At 37.6% G+C, this 11884-nt stretch overlaps 1 protein-coding gene across 2 annotated transcripts; it reads right to left on the bottom strand.

The window, feature by feature from the left end:
- Window positions 1-4273: 4273 nt before the first annotated feature.
- Window positions 4274-11884, bottom strand: LOC103706468 (protein MEMO1). 2 transcript variants are annotated; one of them, XM_008790568.4, is made up of 8 exons: window positions 11451-11619; window positions 10624-10708; window positions 10458-10526; window positions 8518-8630; window positions 8070-8181; window positions 7847-7990; window positions 4831-5005; window positions 4274-4722 (listed from the first exon to the last, which is right to left on the bottom strand). In XM_008790568.4, exons 1-8 carry the CDS (start codon window positions 11500-11502, stop codon window positions 4597-4599), a joined length of 876 nt encoding a protein of 291 aa, XP_008788790.1. In that variant the 5' UTR covers window positions 11503-11619; the 3' UTR covers window positions 4274-4596. The 2 variants fall into 2 exon arrangements, with proteins under 2 accessions (XP_008788790.1, XP_038984093.1); XM_039128165.1 differs by lacking the exons at window positions 10458-10526; window positions 10624-10708 and having other exon boundaries at window positions 11451-11884.

Below are 11884 nucleotides of genomic sequence, written 5' to 3'. Positions count from 1 at the left end.
CATGCCCCAATAGTCTTGCTAAGGACCTAACCCACATCTCACATGCAATAAATCCAAATGGGTCTATTCCTCTAATAGTCACAGTATCCTCCATTATTTTTATTAAAAAATAAATATTGACCATTGAAAAGAGAAATTATATGCCATTCATAATTACTTTTCTTCCTTTTTTTCAAAAAAGTCCTTAAAATTCCTTAGAAATTACCTTTCTAGAGCTAAGTTTTTACTATAAACATGCATGCTTTTTCACTAGTAGCAGAAGACATTTTTGACTTGCTATGAGAAGTTGATGTTGTAATCTTCTCATCTCTAGTGTCCATTTTGTCTTATCCCATCTAATCACCAAACATTTTCAAATGAGAATCTATTGCAGGGATCCATCTAAATGGACAATCATGTAATGGAAGAAAATAAGAAGTGTCCTATAATAACTTCTTTTTCCCTATTTGTTTCTGCTGCAATTGCAATATCCCGCTAGCCTAATATGTATGCAAAGTCTCTTGTAGTAGATTAGGCATGGTCAACAAATCTGCCCGGCAATAAATTGTATAGAGGCTTAGTTGCAAGAATTTCTTTCAGCCTGCTTACAATTACAAGCTACAAAAAAGTTTTTCCGTGCAAATTGATGACATTATTACTAAAGTTTTTGTTTGTTCTCTCTCAACTAACGACTAGTGAGTTTGCTCTCTCTACACCACTCATCTCCACCTAAATTAAACGGCCCTAATTAGTTATAAATTTTATAATATTCAAACAATATAAATTGCTCATATTTTTAAGCTTTAAATATCTTCTAAGTAGTACAAGGTTGAGTTTTTATTTGCACATACATTGCATGTGCTAAATATTATTATTTATTTTGGTTACAAAATATTACTCATTGACAATGTAAACATTTTAACTATATCTTTTATTTTACATATAATATTTAGTAAATCCGTTTCTCTTGGTTCAATTACCATTTTTCAAAAAAATAAAAGAGAAGTGCATCAATTAAAAGTGAACCATATTTATCAACTTATATAAATAATTGAAACATAAGATTGCATCCAGGTCTGTAGAAGGGCTCAATTTGAATGTTGTTTTCGTCCAATCCAAATGCAACCCATGCGAGCCCTACGGAAGCCGACAGTGGCCTAAAAATACTCCCCATCGGATGCTGTTCGTTGTATTTAATAATTTGAAAGCAGTTCAGTGTACCAGGCGACAAATGCCAAGCAGCCATCACATCACGAGATATATAAAGATATCAAGATACAACCGAAAGGATTCTCTCCGATTTCTCCAAGATCTGCAAACGTTTGCCGTCGTGAAATCTTTCAACGTCTCGTTAACCCGACCCAAAGTTTTTCTCGTATCCTCCTCATCCGAGACAGCTGAAATGGGTGTCGGCATCCCGCAAACAGCCATTTTTTATATCATAATCACAAAAAATTATTTTACGGTCCCTCTGTACGCATATGAATTAAAAGTACCAAAAAAATGAGGCCATAAGAATATGATACTGGTCGATTTGAATCACGTTACGAGCAAATATTTTTTGCAAGCGGAAAGCACCGTGGTTTCGCATGCACATGGAGGCTGCTACGGACTTTAGCGCTAACGTCTTGGACTGCATTATTTGCCATGTTCCTTCCACCCGTTGGATGGGACATTTTTTGAAAAAAATAAAATGAAATACTGTTACAGTCACTATACACCATTCCATCATGATAAACAATAATGATGATGATGGTATATTGGATAGAGTAAAAAAATTATATCCTGCACTATATATATATATATATATCACCTTATCTTTTTCTTCTTATGGTTCCCATTCATCATGCATCATGTAACTGTGCAATTTATCTTTTTTTATGAACTTTATTTGTCATGTATTCATCTCGAAAAATGAACTGGCTATATTAATTGGTATATGCTTGGATATAATTTGCTGGTAAAAATGATCATTCAGATATTATGGTATTATTTTTGCCTACTAACTAAATAAATTTAATAATTTTTTTACCATTTTCTGCACATATTTTTAAAATGTTGCGTATTCATTAGACAGTGGAAAGGAAGTCTATGTTTTCTCTCTTGACCGTATCACTTATTATGTCACAACACTGACTAGTTAGATCCGTTTAGTTGTTATTTATTGCTTATGTGTTGGATGACAAGAAATATGAAATTATTTAATGCTATAAGCAATATGTTAAGCACCTAATTATGCTTTACATGCACACTGGACTGCCCATTACAACCACCATCTACCCCGTGTTACCTTAACCATTTTTGGTTGATGGATGATCATAATTTGAACTTCTTACAGTACCTATTATTTTTTATATCTATTACCATTGCAGCTATTATTATTATTATTATTATTATTATTATTATTATTGCAGTTAAACTATTTTTGGATACGTAATTTTATTAAATTATAAAGCTGCCCTATTTTAAGGATATGCAAATCTGCCTCTGAGTAAGGATTTTTCAATCCTGTGGCTAGGAAATTAATCGAGGCTTCAAAATTGAAATCAATTGCCGTTATAATTTCTAATTTTTTTGATTATCTAAATAAAGCAAAATCATTCCAGAAAAAAGTAAAAAATTTTGTACACAAGAGATAAACTCTATTTATATACCTCCAAACTAAATTATCATGTTATGATTTCTAAATAGTGAATCTTATCTATTAATGTCAGTCATGCCATCCAGTAGCCCACCGTGACAACTAATAGTAAATATTGCAACAGCAAACATTGCATTCTAGATTCAATGCATTGCCGTGCTTTCATTATAATCTATGTTATATCAAACCTAAAAGGTCTCGGGACACAATTATCCGTATGGATGTTATTCAGTTGAGAAAGATTGGAATTACACCTAAAAAAAAATTAAAAATGTATTTAATCATCAAGTTACATAATCAATAAAAAAATAATTTAAAAATATACTGAAAAAGCACAACCATCCATAATTTTCTGACATGCACGGTACATGCCATACTCAAGACGATCAATAATTGCCACCCCTCGGGCACATTTATAATAATGTAACGGGATAACGACTTCAAAACCTCGACGGATCATTAACGTTAAGTGAGCCTCTGAAATTTTACTATACTGGTGGCTTTCAGATAAGGTTTTAACGGCCGTTACCTCTCATGGTGGGCGCAAGTAGGCTCGGAAAAAGTAAAAACATGAGAAGGATTCTTTCAGGAGCAGGTAAAGTGGCATCAGTCTGATTCTGTAGTGGCCTGACTGCATGCGAAAGTGGGAAAGGGACCTGGCATGGAGGAGGAAGATGTTAGTGCCTCGTGGGCCAGTTCATAGAGTTGAGAAGACCACATCTAGCACAAGCTAAGCTATCGAACTCTTAACATAAATTGCTGGAGTTTCCAAATAAGCCAAAACTTCTTCTTCTAGTGATTGATTTGCATGAAAGAATTATGTTTATAGTTACTGTATTGATGCAACTATTAGCTCATCTTTTCTTGCTTTTTAGACCAGACGTCACTGTATCCATAGCCTCGTATTTTGAATCGGCAACTGGCACCTCTCGAGTCTTGCCCTATTAGCACAGTCAGCGGCTTTTTTCTTGGTCTCTTTCTCTCTGTGTCTTTGCCCTTTTGAAACTCTTCCTCCATCTTTGTCCTTCCCCCCTTGAAACTCTCCCCGCACTCATAACCTCCCCTGTCCAAGCCGAACCCGCTACAGCAGCACAGGAATACGAATGAATCTTTGCTTCTTTTTTTCTTTGTTGTTAGCTCTTTGACTTGTCCCCTATCAACTACTCTTGCTTCATCCCCACCACTCTTATCTAGAGTGATTGAACACCAACCAAACTAATTTCATCAGGAGATTGGCGATGCTAGCCATTGCAGAACACACTTGTTTTCATATATTTATTTGAATTACTTCAGTTATAGGCGTATATTTTAACTGGCGGAATTGGAACAAACACATGATACAACGTCGCCTACTCTGTGATATACTGCAGGCCCAGATGCCTCAATTGCTTGTAAGTTGGATAAGCCGTGCCAGGCTCGCCCTGATGCACCACAAATCCTGCCCATTTTGCTGCCTGCATCACAAAGATGCCCTTAGCTGGTGTTCTATTGCTTCCAAATTCTAGCTAAAGATCCCCATACTTCGACAGAAATGGATCATGAATGACTCGATATAAGAGGTCGGCCCCTAAGAAGTTACAATGGCAACTCCAGCTTCGGGAGGAATGGTAACGGCAGGGACTGGCACAAACATATCAACCAAAAGGAGGAGAATAAAAGAAGCAGGGACTGGCATGGAGAGGTAAATCGAATATAATGTTCAATAGGTGGCTCCAAGTAGAGAGCCAGGTTGTGCAGACAATGAGTACCATGATCTTGACAACATAACTCACATCATAGCAAACAGAATTTGCTCCATAAACTACACATGATCTGGGAGCTTTTTGTTAATTTGAATTAGGGCTCTGTGTTCTGCCTTGCAACATGAGAACCGGACAGTAAAGAACTGCGGCTTTTATGAACTTCCAGGCAATTGTGGAGCTGCTTCTAAACACAACTGACAGTCTACTGAATCAAGATGCAAAGGTTCAACCGCATCAGCTATCTACCTTTGCAGCTGCTGATGCGTAGCTAACACTGCTCTCTCGCATGGTTTTGCACTGGCTTGATTGTTCGTATCGGACGAAACCGATACTAATCTTTGTCGAGCAGTTCCTCAGCATCTGGCAAAGACAAAAAAGGGGTAAAAAAAGGGAGAGGGCTTTACAGATTCTAAAGCAAATATTAGAGTTGATAAGACTTGATGAATATAAGAAACAAGCCACTCTTACATGGAGGAAAACACTGATGGGATGGCGTCCACAGATGGTGTTATCATATTCCTGCAGATATTGTTTGAATGCATCTGGATCCCCAGTCTCAATGATTTCCATACCCATACGATCCAGGGCCTCAATGGACTTGTAGATAGGACCTTGCTTCTTGTCATAATATGTGTAGTTGAACCTGTTACAATCATGCAGTGAAGTAAAGCATCAATTCTGAGTGCTTTGGGGCATGCTGCCAGATAACCTGCAGCATGAGATAATAAGAGAAGATAAACAAGCTAACGTGCATAGCAATAAATAATCACATTAGAGTCCAGTTTAAGTGCTTATCGTGTATACATCTCTTGGCTTGTAATTAAAACCAAATGGTAAAATGCTCTCCAACAGGTAAGTCAATGATTGAGTGACACAAGGGCTCCTTTTTATACATTAATAAAGAGCTAAAGCCTTTCAGAACAGGCAGCTGTGACTTTGTGATAAAAAAGAGTTTTTCCCCCTTTTTCGAGTATTATTTTTGATAAACAATAGAAAATAATAAAATGGTGCTTTTTCTTTCACACAAGAAAGAGGTATGTCCAGAAGAATTTTGTCTTTATTTATATACCATGTAAAACTTTGTCTCACACCTAAAGAAAAACAATCAGAAACTGTTTCTAGAAAAGCCAAGGTTGGACAGAAGACACCCCAAGGGTAAATAATTTAGGCTAAAAATGGCACATATTGCTGCCTGCTGCAGTACTGATTGATTAGATGGTTTATGACACTAGGCAACTGAGAAGGCTGAGTTTTAATTTATTGTGCTTCCTGTAGACTATACAGTTTGCTGGTTGTGAAACATGCCTAGGCTCTTAAACATTGCAGAATAATGATCCCTGGCAGTTCCCTGACATGAGAGGTAATGAAAATGATGCATGATTCATCAGTAACTATCATCCATTTAGGATTCTGATTCGCATATAAATAAGCATGTCTATCATTTAGGCTGGACCAGTTTTGCATGTGTAAACCAACGCAGGTTATCCCATCTGGGAACATATTTATGAATCCATTTTCCACAATTCATTGTTTCAAGCTATATCCTTTGTGTTGCAAATGAAAAGAAGTTTGACAAAAATGTTAATATCCTGCAACCAAATTAATGTTACAAATATTAATAAAAGCAATTTGCTTATTATAAAACATCAAACAACAGAATTCTTACACTTAATTTATAATCAACATCACATAATATTATTATACAGAACGTGTGCATCCTTTGGGCCTTAGCAGCATCATATGATACCCCACTATGTTGGGGTTCTCCAAATGTGTCTGACAGTATCAGTCATGGACATGTAAGTACATGACAGGTTTCAGTGTTGCCAATACTTAAAACATAACCAATTATACTAAATATGAGCTTATTTATTTTATTTTATTTTTTTGAGAACATGTTTAAAAAACACCATTCACTTCCTAACACTTCTATCATTGACTTCTTGCTCATAAACCATTGTGCAACAGTAGTATAGGTATAAAGAAAATGGAGGATAATGTAACAGGGACACCACCAAGGTGGTAGCCCAGTTGGAACGGAGCGTTTGCTTCCAACCAAGTGGTTCCAGGTTCGAAACGCGCGGGCGTCGATTAAATTCGGGGACCGGATGCCCCATGCCTGGACACGGGGTCTGGAAGCGCTACTGGTTGGCTGGTAGCCTGGGTGGTGCCAGGTGTGACGTACTCACACGGAGGGTCGGGTCGGGTAACTGAGCCGGCCCACGGGTGGGGAGGGTATGAGTAAAATAGGTCGGGGTGCCCAACACACGACTCGGTCTACCCGCATCGAACATTTTCCTGGCGGGGTGGGGGCCCAGTGGTCGGGGCTGCTACGCGGGGGTGGGCTTGTCCCTTCCTCCCCCCTTCTCCTTTTTCTTCAGCAAAAAAAAAATAAAAAAAAAAAATAATGTAACAGGGACCTTTGAGAAAGAAGAATAGACCTTGCAAGGGAGGAGAAGGTCAAGTTAAGGAGGAGGGGGGGGGGGGGGGGGGAGTGAATTGGAGGAAAAAGTAACCTTAATTTTGGGTTTAGTTCAAAAATGAAGTAGACTTTGCATTTGCTCAAGATCTGTATAAATATGATATGATGATTGTAAAAGAATCATCAACCAGATTTTACACATCCTAAAAGGAATAGTGCTCAGAGCCTTAGATCCGAGTTACCTTCAGACTATTCTTTTACAGGAATATGAAATTGCATTGTGTTGCAAAGAGAAGCAGGAAGGGAAAAGGGAATGGGGAGGGGACAAAATAGAAGATGAGGCCAGAATACCATTTTTGTTACAAGAATGAGTGATCATAGAGCTATCAATACGACCAACATAACGCTGAACAACCACTCCTTAAACGTACAGTTCTTTACATGGATGGGATCTAATGTCGTTCTAATGTGGCCCATTAGCGTATCTAACAAAAAAAACAACAATAATATGAAAAAAGAAACACAAAGGGAGAAAAAGGATTCAACACTCTCCCTCAAGCCTATGAACAGAACCTTTTCTATGCACTTTTCCTTTTTTTTTGTTGACATTCTTACCATTTACCTCTTATAAATAACAACCAGCTATTTTTGCAAAAAATATAAAGATCTGAAAATAAGATTTTGAAAAAAAAAAATTTATACCCCAAATGACTAAATCACCTACATTACACTAAGAAGAAAGAAATATTTAGTTGATTCCTTGAGTAGTTGAGTTTCTTCCCTTGCCAATTTTTAGGTGTTTCTATTTCTGAACACTTCTAGTGAAACTATCCAGATACAAATGGCTGGCCATTCATTCCTAACACTGCAGACAGTCATATGATCCACTCATTCTCAACCAGATGGCTATGCAACAGATCACGATGCTTAACCTAGAAAAATGTCATACAACTATTTAGATCTGAAAACAAACTTTCATATAAAAATTTAAAGTTACCTTTTTATGTAGGTCAAAGAAAGATATGGTTACATTGGAAAAGAAAATCTAAACTAAGTTCATACCTAGATCCCCAATGGCAGAAGTCTGATGACACAGAAAAGAAGTTCTTGGGGTCATCCACATACTTAGCAAGCAATCTCCCGTACATGGCTTCATTTTCTGAGTTAAGAGCACCAACCAAAATAGGTACAATTTTTACAGGATAACTGTAACAAAGAACAACCCTCATAATCAGTCTCCATGCTATAACTCAAGGGCCAAAGCTCAGCTCATAAGTATAACTACCCATGGAACACTTTGGCAATGTAAGGCAAATGCATCTCCATGCTATGCTCCGCTTCATCCACATGAAGATCCATAAGTTCAAATTTTCCTGTTGCTCGCAGCTCATCATTCACTGGAACCAAGATACAGAGTAAATGATTCTGGTATATTTTTGGATCTATCACTATCAATAAAACAGCAAAGGGAACAAAAAAATGTGCCAGAAATGACTCTAGGAACTTTAAAGTACTGATACAGGAGTACCTAATTAGAAGCTCAACTAGACTGACCCATTCTGATAAATTAAATAATATTTTACCTCATTTAGATAAATCTGACTGTAAGAAGTACTAGGCCATCCTACGGTTGTGCATATAGGAAGTGTATAATAGAGTCAAGAATGTTTCATGAAATGAAGTCAATATAAGATGCACACAGCAATCAGAATAAAAAGTATTTATGATAGTACCTTCCAAATCAATGGGCAAGTCTCCTACAGGCGTACTGTAAACAGTGGCTCTAGTAAGAGCACATCTTGGAGTGTAATAATGGTGAGATGGACCAAGTAGAAACACCCGTGAACTGTAATCATAGAACAATATATGTTTTAGTGAAAGCAATAGAGCAATTGCACCATGCTAAAAGGCAGCATGTATCTGTTGAGCATAGAACTAGCTTTAGATGGTCATATTAGCATGAAGAGTTGAAAGAAAATCAACTAAAAAAGAGAACCTGTAAAAAGAATAGGCTTAGCCTCGAGACAACTTGTGTTCCTTATTTTAGTTATTAGATTAAATTTATACTAGTAATGATGATGAAGGACTGCATTTGGAAAAATGATTCGCCAGTAAATGAAAGAGGAACACCAGCAAAATCACATCAAGATGAAACAGGATGAACAGTTCTGTTAAAGGAACCCAAATGGCAATTCTTGACCAACTTGAAACTACAAAGTGCAACGTACATTCATTACTAATTGGAGTCAAAGCAGTCAGGACTACTTCTGTAGGTTTCCACAGCCTTGACCAATGATGTTGACAAATTGCAACTCATTTTCCTTTATCTATCTGTTAACTGTCAGGAATTTGGCAATTTGCTGGAAGAAATAACCAGCGTTAAAGGCCTAAAAGTCATTTAGAATGCTAAATCCAACACAGTTAAGAGTGTGTTTGCATCTTCCTCGTCACATGGGACTCAACATGCCTTTTGAACTAATTTACCTGATGGACTTTGGAGTACACTAACACCATTGTCAAAAAAAAAAAAAAAATACCACTCCTCGTACAAACCCAATGGGACTACACTAGTCCATAGAGTCCATACTATATAAAAAGGGTCAATTTTGCCCATGGACCTATTGGTTTTCCTACTCAATCATCATCACTAGTTTTTTTAAAGTAAAACTTTATTCAAAGGATAATATTATTATAGAATATTGGTGTGAATACTAATAAAATCATGTCTACATGCTTAACTATCTCTCCCATACCTTTATCCATGATATCTCTTATAACCTTATTTATCCACAAGATTCATTTGGATTGTTGATGATTTTTTTTTAAGCAATCTTCTCTGCCCAAATTCCATGCTACCCACTCATTTGAAATGTTAATAAATCATTTTTCATTTATAGACATGCATTTGCACTTGCCCGCAAAAATCTAATCAGCACAAATGTGTATGCAACCGCAAGCAGTGGAGGTAGCAGGCATAGCTTCACTACGTTGCAACAATAATTGAAGCATGACAATTGCCAAGAACATTGAAACATAGAGGACCACACAAACCACGGAACAAACTGTACAGTGTCAAGAAAATTCACACATTACTCTTTAAATCTGAATGTTGTTCAATGGATATCACATATAATAAGCCTTACGCCATTAGCTCGAATTGGAAACTCTAATAGGAAAGGATAATGGTGTAGTCCTGTGAGAGTAATAAGCTCCCATATAGGTCAAGGTTCAAATTCTCAATTCAAACGATGGTCAAGCAATGACTAAATAGCAAGGTCAAGACTTGTCTTCCTCTTGCGGCATTGCATAATCTGCATCAGTGGAAATATATTCATAAAATTTGGCTCCTCCAAGTGTAAATCAATAAATTAAGTTGCACTCCATTACCAAATTAGGCATACATATGTACAGAATTACCAGCAGCCATGCAATTGCGTTATACTTGAAAAACTTAATTGTGCAGACTGCAGAGCCTTGCTGGTTGTATAATAATGAACTCTAATAAAGTCAGCACCTTAGTTTGTTAATACAAATTACCAGCTTCGATTCATTAAGTGTCAGGAGGTCATTGCATAGCAGGCTGAGGTTAAATTGGTATGAAAATTGAAGTTTAACATTTGAATAATTCTGTGATTAATAAATGAAACTTAAAGGGAACGCATAATCAACTCACATGTTTGTTGGGTCTATGTTAGCAAATGAAAATGCTGCACAGCGACCTGAATATGAATAACCAGCATGCCTGTAGTGGGTAAAAAAAAAATGCAGCACAGTAACAATGGAGCACAGTGATGTTTTTAGTCGGATACACAACATGAAAAGATTGTGGGACAACTCACGGGGCAATTACGCCTCTAACATTAGGAGACTTTGCCAGGCCAGTTTCTCTGAGCCACCCATCGAGTTCCTCTTCCAGTTTGTTGGCTGTTAAGATTTCATGAAGGAACTCTTAGAAAAATCATTTATCATGAAGGTTTCTATGGTCACTTTAGTCAGTTCCTTACTCTGAAAGGTGCCATATAATTAAACAATGATTAAATGGAAATACTATCTATAAAGGGCAGCCGAAATCTAGCCAGAAAAAGAATAAGAGGAACCATCAGATAAGGGATCCAAAAGTCCTTGATATTGCCTTAAACAGATAACAGTAGAGCTCTTCAAGATGCAGCATTAAACCACAACCATGACCACGAAGCCTTTCACCTTTATTAGGGAATAGCCTTCTCCATCAAGGTAAGGTTCTGCACTTAACGGAATATAATTTTAAGCATTCGTGCAACTAAATAATTCTAGAGGCATCGAATTCATCTTTTATGTGTCTCTTTTTCCCCCTTTTGCGAGTACTGACGTATATGCATTTCCAACATATCATTTTCTATTCCATGAATCCATAATGACATCTAAACAATTGTCGACAGCTGCCCCTAACCATCAGCTTCTAACGGAGTTCACCAAGCAATGCAATCCATTCCCCATGAATTGGTCCAATTTCCACTAATTACTTCAAACTCTAAAATAACCAAAAACCACCGACATCCAAATAATTCCTTCAGAAACGAATGGAAGCACACACAAGCTAATAGCACTGTTCTCTGCGATCGGGCTGTGAAAATATCCATTTAAAAGATCGAAAAGAAGAGAAGGGATCGAAAGGGATGAGATTCACCGTTGCTGGTGTACCAGGATCCCGCATGAGCCGCTCTTCTGATCCTCTCCATCCCGAGCTCTGCACAGAGAGATCGAAAGCGAACGCCACAGAAAGAGAGAGAAGGGGGGAGGGGGAAGGGATGAGCAAAACCCTAGCTTTCTCGGTGGAAATGGGAGCAAGAGAGATCGGTCCTTTTTATAAGGTCGGAGTGGTTGGAGTGGGAGTCCAAGAAAGCGGTGGAGATGGGACACGATAAGAAGCGCCACGATCAGCAGAAGCAGTTTAACGCTTAGCGGATCTCGTATAAGTTGGATTGCAAAATTATACTGCAGTTCCCTCAGATGCGCCGCATCTGTCTCGATCCAACGGTCTTTCTTTAAGGGTGAGAGGCGTCTGCCCTCGTGAGTACACGTGTTCGAGGATGAGAGGCATTGCATCCTGGCATTTGCGTG

Source organism: Phoenix dactylifera, chromosome 7, assembly GCF_009389715.1.
Source record: "Phoenix dactylifera cultivar Barhee BC4 chromosome 7, palm_55x_up_171113_PBpolish2nd_filt_p, whole genome shotgun sequence".
Classification (NCBI taxonomy): Eukaryota; Viridiplantae; Streptophyta; class Magnoliopsida; order Arecales; family Arecaceae; genus Phoenix; species Phoenix dactylifera.
Note: the sequence above shows the minus strand (reverse complement) of the source record. Positions and strands in the feature narration are given on the sequence as shown.